At 41.1% G+C, this 15193-nt stretch overlaps 2 protein-coding genes across 4 annotated transcripts in view; one reads left to right on the forward strand and one right to left on the reverse strand.

Moving 5' to 3' along the window:
* LOC117401767 (synapsin-1-like) overlaps positions 1-15193 on the forward strand; it is a 42591-nt gene that overhangs the window by 13882 nt on the left and 13516 nt on the right. For both annotated transcript variants that reach the window (XM_034002590.3, XM_034002591.3), the window contains exons 3-5: positions 8-99; positions 445-601; positions 775-864. In XM_034002590.3, coding sequence (XP_033858481.1) covers positions 8-99; positions 445-601; positions 775-864 — 339 coding nt within the window. The remainder of the gene's footprint in view (positions 1-7; positions 100-444; positions 602-774; positions 865-15193) is intronic.
* Positions 2681-12310, reverse strand: LOC117401768 (metalloproteinase inhibitor 4-like). Of its 2 annotated transcripts, none has more exons than XM_034002593.3 (5): positions 12153-12310; positions 9167-9288; positions 8101-8198; positions 5892-6134; positions 2681-5172 (listed from the first exon to the last, which is right to left on the reverse strand). In XM_034002593.3, exons 2-5 carry the CDS (start codon positions 9285-9287, stop codon positions 4972-4974), a joined length of 663 nt encoding a protein of 220 aa, XP_033858484.1. In that variant the 5' UTR covers position 9288; positions 12153-12310; the 3' UTR covers positions 2681-4971. The 2 variants fall into 2 exon arrangements, with proteins under 2 accessions (XP_033858484.1, XP_058873142.1); XM_059017159.1 differs by having other exon boundaries at positions 9167-9328; positions 12153-12168.

Consider the following 15193-nt stretch of genomic DNA (forward strand, 5'->3'; position numbering starts at 1 on the left):
CCTGCAGGCTGAGTTCTCTGAAATTAATGTGGTAGCCCACGCCACTGGAAGCTATAGTGTGGACATTGAAGCCATAAGAAATGGGATCAAAATTAACAAGTGAGTGCTTTATACTTTATTCATCTGTATGGGACTAGGGTTTGTGATGATCGCTGCTTTCTGTGACTCTGTGGAGGCGCAATCTAATTGAACATCAATTAAAATCAAAATTAAAATCAAGTCTGTAAACATATCCCCTCCCCTTTTTTGCTTCAATCAGTTTTGCTTCAATACCTGCACATTTTAACTTGACGTTTACTGTTCGATATGACATGAGGTAGGAAACCTCTTTCTAGGAAACTCTTTCACACCAGACTCAACCGTACATATTAACTTACAACCTTCACTTAACAGTGTTCTGTATCATTAATATGGGTGATATTTTTTTTTATTTCCTGTCTGTAGGTCATTCCGGCCGGACTTTGTGCTCGTCAGGCAGCACGCTTTCAGCATGGCAAAGAACGGAGACTTCAGGAACATCGTCATAGGGCTGCAGTACGCTGGGCTGCCTGGAGTCAACTCACTGCACTCTGTCTACAACTTCTGTGACAAGCCTTGGGTGGTGAGAGACTCCTATTACAATTCAATGCCTCGATTCCACTGCCTGTCCCCCAATCTAGCTGAGCTGGGAGAGGTGTAGCTGGAAGGTGTTTTCAAAGGCTGCCAGGTCTTGCAAACTGAGAGCTTTCTTTTGCAAGGCTGCACCTAACAGGAGCGTGTTTGTCTGTGTTGCAGTTTGCTCAGATGACAAGACTGTATAAGAAGTTTGGTCCCGATGAGTTCCCGTTGATTGAGCAAATCTACTACCCCAACCACAAGGAGATGGTGAGTGTGGGAGGGCTGGGGCACAGCCCAGCACAGAGAGAGAGAAACTCTGCAAGACTCTATAGTGCGCAATGGGACCTGATGAGTTAATAACATGAGTTAATAACACAGACACAAATCTCTACTGTAAACATAGCCAGGTAAGATGGCAACTATGCATTTAGTGTCCCTTTAAAACCAGGGTTCTGCACCTCACACTACAATACACAGTAATAAGACACAAAGAGAACACATGCATCAATCTTCTTCATATAAAGCTATTTGTATTAGTGTGTTCTCCACGGGCTGAGTCTTGCCTGCTGTGGTTTTCAAATCAAATTAAAGCTGCATTAATGTGGAATTAGTTTTGCTCGAAAGACATCTTCTTCCCAGCGTTTTCGGTCTGTTTTAACATTGTCAAGGGAATGTGTGTTTGAAAACAAACAGTGGAGACTTCTAGGCTTTTGGTGCCATGGTAACTGAACCCACTTCTATTTAAATCTCTTAATGTGCTTGTTGTGATGTAGTTTACCACCTAGTTAATGTTGGAACGATCTGCTGTTCATGTTTAACCCTTCAGACATCGTGGCGTTGAGTATTTATCCATTTATTTTCTTGTTTCTCGTGAATTTTCTTTTGTTCTTAAGCCATTTTCACTGGACGTGAAATCATTATTTTATTCAGCTTGATTGTTATCAGTCTTTTCAATGTTTATTTATATAAAGTCATTGTATTTATCTTGCTCTTAATTGTATTATTACTTGTACTGTGATTCTTGGAATGTATTTTTTGTTTACGACTGTAAGTCGCCCTGGATAAGGGCGTCTGCTAAGAAATAAATAATAATAATAATAATAATAATAATAATAATAATAATAATAATAATAATAATAACGCATTTCACATCAATAAAGGCGTCTCGGAGTGCTTTACATAAAATAAAATCTACATAAATGAGGAAATACATTGATGATGAGGTGAATGATTAAATGGAAAATATTTAAAAGTATCTGCAAAATACCCTTGGCGACAAATAATTAAAAAGACATAGAAACTGGAATTATAATAATTAAGACCAATATTAAAATCAAGAAATAACAACACAGAAAAAAACCCAGTTTTACAAACTATATTATGCTGAAGCGATTGGATTTTTATGATATTTTACTCAGTGTGTGGCATTAGCCAGAAGGTTGGAAAATTACAGAATTCCTTTGAATGTTTCAAGCACAGATGGGAAGGCACGAATCTGCCACCAGCAAGGCCACACAGCAGACTCCAAAGTCAAAACAAACAGGCTGCTACTTGAGATTATTTTAAACAAAATTAACCATGCAAGAACTTGTTTTAGCTGTGGGAAGCGATATGAAAATTGTACATCGAAGTCTTCCAAAACACAGAATTATATAACACAATTGCAATATCAAACATTATATAGACGCTAAGTGATATTGACACATGCAAAGAAATGACTCACTTTAACTTCGTGGTGCGTTGTGTCACATTATCCACGGAGAAAAACAAGGTCTTGTTGTATTGTTTTGCAATTCCGATGTCTGTCACCTCAAAACCGAAATAGTTCTCTATATATACAGACTTAAGGTAAACCGGAAATAATTATATAGTCTGCAAAAAAAATACCAGTTGATGTTATTCATGAAACTGTTTTGTGAAGGCAGATCTGCTGGCAGACATTGTTGTGTCTATAATTTGTGTCGGTACTTTATTTCTGATGATGTGTTGCTGGGGGACAGGTTAATGGTTACACTCTGGTTAGAGCAGGAGAGCTAAATATTTTTTTTACCAAGCTTGAAGTTAAAAAACACAACTTGGACAGTTAGGTTTGATCCAATTTTTATTGTGAACAAACAAAAACACAAGTTTATAAAGAAATACAAAAAAAAAAAATCTATTTTTTTAAAAAGTATAGAAAAATAAGAATATAAAAAACGTTTTTTAAATCTACCGCTGAAAATGCATTCAATTCAGAAGATAGAATTGAGTTCAAACAGAATTGCATTAAGTGCAAAGACTTATTTATTTTTAAAACTGCCCTGGGAAAAAAAAAAAAAACTTCTTTTTTTAAAAAGTTCTTTAGTTTCTAATTGTTTTAGTGTCAGAAAAGCGGAAACTAAATTATTCAAAAGACAACAGTTTCCATAAACGCAATTGCTAAACTTTGTTTATAAGCAGGATTCAAATAAAAAAAATCTGTAATCGATTCTTATTTTTATTAGGTTAAAAAAAAAAGTCACAGAAATAACTAAATAAATTGTTAATTTCGAGTTTTTCTTGAAGCATAGGTTTCAGTTTTAATTATGACGCCCCTATCCAAATAGTGTTTATTAAATAGCACCAAATAACGAAAACTAGGACAACTGCGTGCAGTTATTTCTAGTATAAATGCTGCTATAAAAATAATATAATGTTCAGGTTGTATGGGGTTGGTGAAGAGGTGATGGTGGACTATTTGGCCATTGGTCCCACTCTGTTAAGGGGAGAAGAAGCCATCACCCTCTGAAAGAGAATCTGATCTGACGAAGCCACGCCCCCAGGGAAAGCCACACCCTCGACTAAGCCACGCCCCCTTTGAGGGGACTGTCTGCATTAGGCTAGGATTATTATTAGTTTATTTAGCAGACGCCTTTATCCAAGGCGACTTACAGAGACTAGAGTGTGTGAACTATGCATCAGCTGCAGAGTCACTTACAATTACGTCTCACCCGAAAGACGGAGCACAAGGAGGTGAAGTGACTCGCTCAGGGTCACACAATGAGTCAATGGCTGAGGTGGGATTTGAACCGGGGACCTCCTGGTTACAAGCCCTTTTCTTTAACCACTGGACCACACAGCCTCCAGGATTACAATTCAGACTGCAATGGAAACGCCCAGATGTGTTTACCTGAAATTTATATAGGCATAATGAGCAATTAGTCAATTGTTCCAAGTGGTTCCGGGTTCCGTTGTTCCAACAGTGAATTCTCATCATTTCTCGATATGGGAGTAGGCGGGTGTGGCAGAGTTGAAGGGATTTGAGAAATGCTGTATTATTTATTTCTTAGCAGACGCACTTATCCAGGGCGACTTACAATTGTTACACGATATCACATTATTTTTACATACAGTTACTACTTTATACAGTTGGGTTTTTACTGGAGCAATCTAGGTAAAGTACCTTGCTCAAGGGTACAGCAGCAGTGTCCCCCACCTGGAATTGAACCCACGACCCTCCGGTCAAGAGTCCAGAGCCCTAACCACTACTCCACACCGCTGTAGAGTCCTGATATTTAGTATTCCCCAGTCATGCTCAAAGAAAGCTAAGTGAAGGCCAATTTAGATAATCTAGAACTACAAACAATACATATATTTAATATGTATGTATATATATATATATATATATATATTCAGGGCAGCAGTGTGGAGTAGTGGTTAGGGGCACTGGACTCTTGACCGGAGGAGATTAAGAGGATCACAGCCAGTCCCACGGCTCAGGAGCAGAAATCAAACTGTTCTGCAGCATGTTTCACAAAGGGATTTGATCCGCCTGGGTCGAATTGGGGAAACATAAGCTGCATATCGCGCTATCGCATCGTGCCATTAACATATCATATCATTGCAGCCCTAGTAATGAAACCTATTGAAAGCATGGGAACATGTAGGTAAGCATTGTGAAGCCCAGATAATATATGCAAGTGGATGAGAAAAGGATTAAGGACTTTGTAACTATGCAGAATGACATTGTAACTGTGCAACTACACTAAGTAGGGCAGCAGTGTGGAGTAGTTGTTAGGGATCTGGACTCTTGACAGGAGGGTCGTGGGTTCAATCCCAGGTGGGGGGACACTGCTGCTGTACCCTTGAGCAAGGTACTTTACCTAGATTGCTCCAGTAAAAACCCAACTGTATAAATTAGTAACTGTATGTAAAAATAATGTGATATCTTGTAACAATTGTAAGTCGCCCTGGATAAGGGCATCTGCTAAGAAATAAATTATATATATATATAGGTTTTAAATATAACTAAAAAAAATTCTCAATCCCAGGACAGTTTTCTTAAAGGGAAGGCATTATATAAAGGCTCTGCCCTTCCCAAGCAGTAAAGCTGTTCTCTAGTATCGCAGTCGCCGTTTACTGGTTGGAAGCCCCATGCAGGCCCGAAGCCTGCTGCGCGGGTTTCTGCACTGCCCAGCTGCAGGTGCCGTCTCCCTGGTGAACGCAGGCGTACTGCCGGGCCTGCACGTGGTCCCAGCCGCGAGAGAACAGTCCATCGGTCCACAGGCATTCTGCTTCGGTGGACAGCTCACAGGGGATGGAGTTACAGGGCGTGATCTGAGGGGGGGGACAGACAAGGGGACAGTCATTAGAGTCGGACAGACAGCAAGACATTACAGGAATGAAAGTCCAGGGGCTTGTAACCAGAAGGTCACCGGTTCAAATCCAACCCCTGACTCGCTGTGTGTGACCCTGAGCAAGTCACTTCACCTCCTTGTGCTCCGTCCTGTGGATGAGATGTTAAATCAACGTCCTATTGGAAGTGACTCTGCATATAATGCACAGTTCACAGCCTACCTCTGTAAAGCGCTTTGTGATGGGGGTCCACTATGAAAGGCGCTATATAAAATTAAATATATTATTATTATTATTATTATATTATTAACTGCAGAAGTTAAAGGCTAAATGCAATGGATCAATGCAGCTGGTGTTCTGACCTAACAGTTCTAGACAGAAGTTCCTAATGCTGTTTTCATTGACTCAAGAGTTACTGAATCAAACCAGTTGTGCTGCAGAGGGGAGTCATGTGACTTAGCTTGCCTATTATGCATGTTCAGGCTCTACTACACCCCTGCTGGCTATAGACAAAACTACCATTCCTGGCTCAACTACACCCCAATGTGTTTTTAATCTAATTTTGTAACAGAACAGGATTTTTGGATTTAAAAATGAGGTCCCATGTACCTCACACCTAAGCTGTCATGGCAGCGAGGCTTCTCCCCCAAAGACTGTATTTAACACTAGGCCCCAGCCGAGCCTGGGAGTTTGGCGCTCACCCTGCAGTCGCAGTTGTGTTTGTAGGTGTGCATGAGCCCTTTCCTCTGGGCAGGGCTCAGTTTCTTCCAGGGCTGGATGAAGCTGCACACAGTCACGGTCAGCCTGCCCCCAGCGGTCACCATGCCAGAGAAGAGGAACTCTGTCTGCTTGGTAGCGTCGCTGGGCTCGAACCCGCACAGGCCTCCGTCGTGAGGGGTGTAGAGGTACTGCACATCCGGCACGCTCTCAAAGCCTTTGAACATCTGTCAAAACAAGACAGAAAGACAAAAAAATAAACCTGGGTTGGGATCAATTTCAATTCCATTTTAAAATCAAATTCCCCCATTTTATTATTATTATTATTATTATTATTATTATTATTATTATTATTATTATTTATTTCTTAGCAGACGCCCTTATCCAGGGCGACTTACAATCGTAAGCAAATACATTTCAAGTGTTACAATACAAGTAATACAATGAGAGCAAGAAATACAATAACTTTTGTTCAATTGTGACAAACCACAATTCAATAATACAGCAGATAATAGTGATAGTTACATCAGGATATGATTAAATAGTGATAGTTACATCAGGATGTGATTAAATACAAAGTACTACAGGTTAAACACTTGGCAGATTACAGTATTCTGAAGTACAGGATTAAATGCAGTAAAATAGGGGGCAGATAAGAGCAAAATAAAGCACATTTACATGAAGGGTGATAGTGTCCCAGGATACAAACAGAGGAGTTCTACAGGTGCTGTTTGAAGAGGTGAGTCTTAAGGAGGCGCCGGAATGTGGTCAGGGACTGGGCAGTCCTGACATCTGTAGGAAGGTCATTCCACCACTGCGGAGCAAGGGTGGAGAAGGAGCGGGCTCTGGAGGCAGGGGAGCGTAGCGGAGGTAGAGCTAGTCTTCTAGTGCAGGCGGAGCGGAGAGGTCGAGTGGGGGTGTAGGGAGAGATGAGGGTCTGGAGGTAGCTGGGTGCAGTCTGGTCAAGGCATCTGTAGGCTAGTACAAGAGTCTTGAACTGGATGCGAGCGGTGATCGGGAGCCAGTGGAGCGAGCGGAGTAGTGGAGTAGCGTGGGCGACGCAAGGCAGAGAGAACACCAGGCGGGCAGCAGAGTTCTGGATGAGCTGGAGCGGACGGGTGGCGGACGCAGGGAGGCCAGCCAGGAGGGAGTTGCAGTAGTCTAGGCGGGAGAGTACCAGGGCCTATTCTAATACCCGGGCCTATTCTAATATTCTAGTACCAGGGAAATTCTAATTTCAATTCCATTTTAAAATCAAATTCCCCCATTACAATTCTCACAGTGGCAACACATTCCTGAAATTGAAGTCACAATTAGTTAGTTGGTTAATATTGGCTAAAAAAAAAAAAAAATGAAAAGCAGCTGAACAAATCGCAATAATTACTGTCTCTAATATATCAATCCTTTCCAAGGAACCACAACTGTAATTGGGAATGGATTTTAAAAAGGAATTGACCCCAAGACGGTCTTTCTATTGAGTCAGTAATAAAATAAGACTCAAAACTACAATTTCAAAATAAGCTGATAGTGCTGCAGTGCACCAGCAATGACATTATAACATCAATGTTGAGCAGAAAAGGGATGTCAGCGATCACAACTGTTTTCTTTTTAAAAAAGGTTTGCAATGACAAAGCTTACAAGGATCAGAAACATTGGGAATAAAACACCACAAATCACAGGGTTTGAACAAAACGTTGAATATGGGAGGGGGGTTTAATGACACACGGGCAAGGCTGCAAGTCACTGAAAAAAAGCTCTGTTTTTTGTGTGGGAGTGAGGGTTTAGAGAAAACACAAACAGCTTTATTTTATAGAACAAAAGCTACCAGCACAAGAACCACAGAAATGTACCACGGAAACGAAGCACTTGTTTAGATACGCAGACAAAAAGGTTATTCCAGGTACAGTTGGGTTTTTACTGGAGCAATCTAGGTAAAGTACCTTGCTCAAGGGTACAGCAGCAGTGTCCCCCCCACCTGGGATTGAACCCACGACCCTCTGGTCAAGAGTCCAGAGCCCTAACCACTACTCCACACTGCTGCCCCATTAAGACGCTAAAAATGCTGACGAGGACGACAGCAGCAGACAGGGAACCGAGTACGACTCTGGCCACAAACACAATAATTCAGCCTCATAATTCACTCTCATTCATCCCCGATGGTGGGACGGGAAGCAGTGGATAGTGGGACAGTACCTTGGTTTGTTTAATCTCATAGCGCAGCCACATTCCAGTCCCGTCTGTACGGTTCTCCAAGTTCGCCTCTTCAGAACCGACGATTTTTCCTCGGATCACTGTCAAGGGAAAAGGATTAGCAGGATTAGCAGGGAACAGAATCTCCCACTGAATACACAGCGTGGGAAGGACAGTGATGTTATGCAACAGGTGTTGAGTTTTTCGTGTTCAAATGCTGCCCAGTGAATGGATCTCGTTGTGAAATCTGGCAGTCATTCAATCCTTTAACATTCAACACCGGCAAATTTAGAAATCCTAATAGAGACGGAATAAATTTGAATGTCCTCTAGTCTAAACGTTTGTCGTTTAATTTTCTAAATGCATTCAGATTCAACAAAGGCTGACAGAATCACACTGCTCTCGAGCACAGAGGAGGGAGGGTGAGATAACAGCTGCCTGGTTGCTCTCTAGCACAGAGGAGGGAGGGAGAGATAACAGCTGCCTGGTTGCTCTCTAGCACAGAGGAGGGAGGGTGAGATAACAGCTGCCTGGTTGCTCTCCAGCACAGAGGAGGGAGGGTGAGATAACAGCTGCCTGGTTGCTCTCCAGCACAGAGGAGGGAGGGTGAGATAACAGCTGCCTGGTTGCTCTCCAGCACAGAGGGAGGGTGAGATAACAGCTGCCTGGTTGCTCTCCAGCACAGAGGAGGGAGGGTGAGATAACAGCTGCCTGGTTGCTCTCCAGCACAGAGGAGGGAGGGAGAGATAACAGCTGCCTGGTTGCTCTCCAGCACAGAGGAGGGAGGGTGAGATAACAGCTGCCTGGTTGCTCTCCAGCACAGAGGAGAGCTGTACTAACTACTGCAAGAAATGGATTCAGGTAGCTTTTCTCACTCTCGCTTTTGAGTGCCTGTCTTATATATCTTACCTAAAACTGCCTGGGAGTGAAGCTGCAGTTGGTGAACTTATTGACTCCAAGAGTGCTTCCCAATATTTGTTTTAGCTTCATTGACCCCTACAATAAATGTTGAACTAGAGCAGACAACTGCGTTCGGCAACACAACTTCACGGTTGACTTGTGTACTCACCCACATCGGAGTTACAGAAAGCAGTTTGGGGGTGTTGGGGTCCACAGCTGCAGGCTTCAGTCAGTCCCCCGAACAGGGCTACAAGCACACTGGAGAAAAACACGCACCACTGGGGACTCATTCTGTCCGTCCGGGGGGCGGAGAAAGAGAAAATGCAAGGATCTTCAACGGCAATAAAAATGATTGCAAAAATAAACACACATTCAAAGCTACTTAAAAAGGGGCAGACCGTTAGAGTCTGTGTAAACCGCACTGTGTTTTCATGAGGAAGGAATGAATCAACCCTATTAAAAACCTCAAGCTGTGTTGCACCAGACGCACCCAAAGAAGAATACTCATAGACTAGAGAAGCATTGTAAAGCACAGAGAGGTGTGGTAAAGCATAGGGAAGCATTGTAAAGCACAGAGAGGTGTGGTAAAGCATAGGGAAGCATTGTAAAGCACAGAGAGGTCTGGTAAAGCATAGGGAAGCATTGTAAAGCACAGAGAGGTGTGGTAAAGCACAGGGAAGCATTGTAAAGCACAGAGAGGTCTGGTAAAGCATAGGGAAGCATTGTAAAGCACAGAGAGGTCTGGTAAAGCATAGGGAAGCATTGTAAAGCACAGAGAGGTGTGGTAAAGCACAGTATAGATGTACAGGTATGCATGCTGGTTTAGTGCAAAAGCATTTTTAAATAGAGTGGGGAGATTCAAGTTATGCTATGTTTTAGCAATTAGTTCCAATACAAGTTTACATTTTACAGAGATGGTCTTTTTTGGTTTGGTCAATGGTGCAATGTAATCCATTTACATTGGAACCATTGCAGTTACAAATTACTGAAAGAAAAAATGTAGTCAAAAGTTACTGAAAAATGTAATCAGATTACATTAACCGATTACATGTAATCAGATTACATTAACGAGTTACATGTAATCCGAAATGATGTCGTCAGACACCACAAGAAAAAAAAAGACGCTCAAACGCATTTTCACAAGAGAGAGAGAGGGAGAGAGAGAGAGGGAGAGAGAGAGAGAGAGAGAGAGAGAGAGAGAGAGAGAGAGAGAGAGAGAGAGGGAGAGAGAGAGAGATAGAGAGAGAGAGAGAGAGAGAGTCAATTCTGTCTTGAAGATCCCTTCTCCACCCTTCAGCCCTGGGCTTCTTTCAAAACCAGGCAGTTATTACGAAATGCAGGGTTTGTTTGAAAACTCATCTGCCCACGAGCATTGTGAGGTACAGTAAAGCAGTCCAGCTAGCATTGCTTGGGACCGGAAAAATCAAATCATATTATGAACACCCCATTGCTTCCTTAGTAGTTTTGGTTTGTTCTGCATATGAAATCAAACCACTGGAAACAGACGTGTTCTGTATTGCAGAAGGCAGTTTCAGTAATCAGGATACAGAATACTGGTTTCTACAGAGGTTGCACGAGACCAGTTTTACCAAATTAATAATGACAAAAGGTTATAGAAGTTTGCTTGGTTTTTGTTCTCAAAAAGATGCATTAGCAATTTAAGTATTTATTCTATTCTGAAAACTATGTTTATTTATCTCTAAATATAAGACCAGCACAATCCCATCAGTTTTGATTAATTATTTCTTAATACAAGCTTTTAGCCTAAGTGTGGTCATCTTGTCTAATTGCCAATTACAATGAAAAAGCATGTTTTTTTTTTCAGTCTAATGGCTTGGTTTTGTGTTTGGAGTTTGAATCTGCAGCCCTGCAATTGCCAGGATTTAGGAATCGTGCCACTTGCTGCAGACTAAACAAAACTCCGAGTTAGAGATTACAGTGAAACATGTTGGTGCAGCAACGCCATGATAAGCAGAGGCAGGCGTCCAACTGAAACTCTGCAACGAGCAATCTCGATCATTTCTTTACACGGGCAGCTCTGGACAAAAGTTTTGCATCACCTCGAATTTTAGGATCGAGATAAAAAAAAGATAGAATAGGAATATAAATTTAGATATTTTATTTAACATCATGTATTCAAAAGAAAACTACAAAATGATCTCGCCAGAAGTCATAAAAAAAAAAAAAAGTATGATAGTTATTTCATGTTAGTGTTTGGAAATGTCACTTTTCAATTTGAGTCAATTTGTGAAGTATAAGGAAAACTACAAAGCAGTAATTCAAACGCTAATTAATTCTACAGGGGGGATGCGATGAATAATGAGATTTTTAGCCCTGATCAACAGCAATGACCCCTCATCTGTGAATACTTATCTGAATAATACAATAATAGTTTTGTGTATACGATTACCAGACTGCACAGATCAACTATTGCAAATCTGAACTGTTTAGTTAACTCTGGAACCTGAAATAAACCGATACTGTAAATATGTATTCGTATGAAATCAAACCGCTGGAACGGAAAATCTTGGAAAATTGTCAAAATAGGCGCACCAAGTCAAATTGATTACTTTAACAAGCGACACATGCAATTAATTTAAAACAGTAAGAGAAAAGGAACACAGAGCCACAAATGTTAAAACGCAGGAGACTTTTTAGAAGTTATTTGAGAGAGCACAAATTGAACATTTTTCATAATGCCTATGGTTTTTACATCGCTGTTTACTGACGTAAAATTCTCACACCCAGTTTTCATGCAGGTAGGATTATAAAGGATATAAATGGTGAATCTTGTTGCTGTAATAGATTTGCACACTACTGTATATTTTACAAGAATATATTAATATGAAAAACCCATGTTTGTCTCAGCTCTGTTCTCTACCGCATTACTCCAGTATTTGTAGCAATGCTGTTAAAATAAACCAGCAATAAAAAAAATAACATTTATTTTTAACAGGGAAAAATGAATTTTAAAAAAACAAACTTCACAGCATAGCCAAAATATCAAATAAAACACGCATTCTGGAGACTTATTCATATAACTGAATATAATTCTAATAGAAAATTAAAACAATTACACACTCAACAGTTTTTAAATGCTAATATAAAATAAAACATGCTTTTACGAATGCATAGCTGGTAAGAAATCTGCATACCTCGTCTTTTCAGTCACTCCGGATCAGAGCTTCTTATTGTGAAACTAAACTGCCCAGGGGCTAGTATTTATTTTCAAAGTCACGCCCCCCTTCCAAAACCACCATTGGCTAAAAAAGGAGTCAATCAGCTTTCATTCCAAGCTTCCAGACAGAATGCAGTGAAGATTCTTTCAATTCCTTATTTGTACATGCTGCTGACTTCCTTAGTAAAGAAAAAAAACACTTTAGAGGCCAGAAGTGTTTCGTTTTTTCTTTACTAAAAAAGTTTGTTACAATTCAGCCATGCCCTTATGTTTTATTTTGTGTTACTTGTGATTAAATAGTTTGGTAGTGATCTTAAGCAATAGTTGTCAGCGAAAAATGAGATAAGGGGAAAGTCTAGGAAATCAGGAATGCTACAGCAGTTTTAACATGTAGGGTTGAACGATACCAGCGACAGACTAATCTGACGAACAGGAGCCCAGACCCTGTTGTTAAGAGCTCTAGTTTTTTGGCATTCCTTAATAATATTATAATAATATATTTTTATATAGCGCCTTTCATAGTGGACCCCCATCACAAAGCGCTTTCCAGAGGTAGGCTGTGCATTATATGCAGAGTCACTTCCAATAGGACGTTGATTTAACATCTCATCCGCAGGACGGAGCACAAGGAGGTTAAGTGACTTGCTCAGGGTCACACAATGAGTCAGTGGCAGAGGTGGGATTTGAACCGGTGACCTCCTGGTTACAAGCCCTGGACTTTAACCACTGGACCACGTCTTCGTCAGCATTTTTAGCTTCTTAAAGAAGCAGTTTGTAATAGAAGTTTCCTAATGCTCTTTTCGTTGCATCAGACAGCTGAACCAGACAGTTGTGCGGGAGAGTCATGTGAATCAGCTTGACTATCAGCAAATAAATTTAACAGTCACTAAATTGCCTAATTTGACAATTTTCCTAGATTTTATTTCATGAGCACAACAAATCGAAACTACAGAAGCAATGGGGTATGACACATTTGAAACATTCCATGTGGACGAGATACTTCTGGTGAAGAAAGTCCCACGTATTAAACAATTCACCTCAAGTACAATCGTCTTTGTACTATTTTGTCAGTGGAAATCGAAACAGCAAAGTCACAGCCTTGGTGTTAATGTCTAGCTGTTTTTAAGAGCCCAGAACTCTGCCGTAATAGGCATTGTGGTTTGAGGCATAAGTCCAAGCGACCAATAAATAACTTACAGCAAGACTAGGGGTGTGGATTGTATTGCCCATGTTTTCTCTTCACTCAGACCCCTTATTTACTAAATACCCGAGTTCCTCTGACTAGAGGATCTTCTCTTCTTTAAAAATATGCTAAATATTTTAATGAGCAAGTAGAATGGTCCCTGAAACGTTCTCCTTTTTTCTAGGAAAGCAGCACAGCTGGTGATGAGGAGTTTGTTGCTGGAAAACTTCACCTCAGAATACTTCCTCACTAAATATCTTGGAATCCCTGAATAGATAATTAGTCCCAGTCTGGGGTAGTGTATAAATATGTTCTAAATATTTGTAAATATATCCCCATGATAGTTCCATTAAAGGCGAAACAACGTTCATAGTAAATATTTCATTACTGGCCAGTACTCATCCAGGGCGACTTACAATTGTTACAAGATAGCACATTATTTTTACATACAATTACCCATTTATACAGTTGGGTTTTTAACTGGAGCAATCTAGGTAAAGTACCTTGCTCTAGGGTACAGCAGCAGTGTCCCCCACCTGGGATTGAACCCACGACGCTCCGGTCAAGAGTCCAGAGCCCTAACCGCTACTCCACACTGCTGCTGGGTTGGCGGTGTGATTTTGTGCGTTCGTTTGGAGAGCTTCTCTGTAAGAGACTCAGTTGCTAGAAATGACGATGTCTGTGTATAGGGTTGTTAGGAGGTCCCAGGAACAGTGTGCGAAATCACTGCCTGACTCACAATACACTGCAATGCTGTTTGTGGGTGTTTTTTTATGGGTTTTTATGGGAAATCTTCAGCCCTTATTGGAAAAACTAGTTCAAAGTATCAGTTTACTCACCACTACTGGTGTTGTATTTTGGTTGTGGGTGTGTAGTTATTAAAGACTACAAGGGATCATTTGAAAGAAAGAAAGAACGAAAGAGAGAAAGCACTGGGCTGCAGTGTGGAAGGCAGCGGGTTTGAGGAGCTCAGTGGTTAGATAAAGAAAGCGCTGGGCTGCAGTGTGGAAGGCAGCGGGTTCGAGGAGCTCAGTGGTTAGATAAAGAAAGCGCTGGGCTGCAGTGTGGAAGGCAGCGGGTTTGAGGAGCTCAGTGGTTAAAGAAAGCGCTGGGCTGCAGTGTGGAAGGCAGCGGGTTTGAGGAGCTCAGTGGTTAAAGAAAGCGCTGGGCTGCAGTGTGGAAGGCAGCGGGTTTGAGGAGCTCAGTGGTTAGATAAAGAAAGAAAGAAAAATAAAGAAATTCACATACTGTAAATCAGTCTACTTTACCATGAAACTAACACCTAGTTTGACATCTAAGTCTTAAATACCACGTAACCAATTTTTATAACCTTATTTATTGCCCTTTCTTATTCGATACAACACACTGTTGAAATAAGTCATGGTCTTTTTTGTCGTACAGATAGCTCTAATGTTGAGTTTACAGCGGAGGGTGGACATTTCTGACGTGCTTGTAACAATGTGTGTCCAATTACCGCATTTTAAACTAACATGTCTCAGGACTGAGTCAGGAGAAACATTAGTTTTACTACAGTGTGTGAACGGGGCTGTGGGTGGGTGAAGTACAATTACTAGTCATCAGTTCTTATTTACCAGTCACCAGAAAACTGAATTTCATCACTGAATTTTCAGAGTCCTCTAGCAGTATAGGAAAGAGAACTCCCCTCTCAACACTGCAGAGCGCTCTAGCAGTATAGGAAAGAGAACTCCCCTCTCAACACTGCAGAGCGCTCTAGCAGTATAGGAAAGAGAACTCCCCTCTCAACACTGCAGAGCGCTCTAGTAGTATAGGAAAGAGAACTCCCCTCTCAACACTGCAGAGCGCTCTAGTAGTAT

Source organism: Acipenser ruthenus, chromosome 55 (genome assembly GCF_902713425.1).
Source record: "Acipenser ruthenus chromosome 55, fAciRut3.2 maternal haplotype, whole genome shotgun sequence".
Taxonomy (NCBI): Eukaryota; Metazoa; Chordata; class Actinopteri; order Acipenseriformes; family Acipenseridae; genus Acipenser; species Acipenser ruthenus.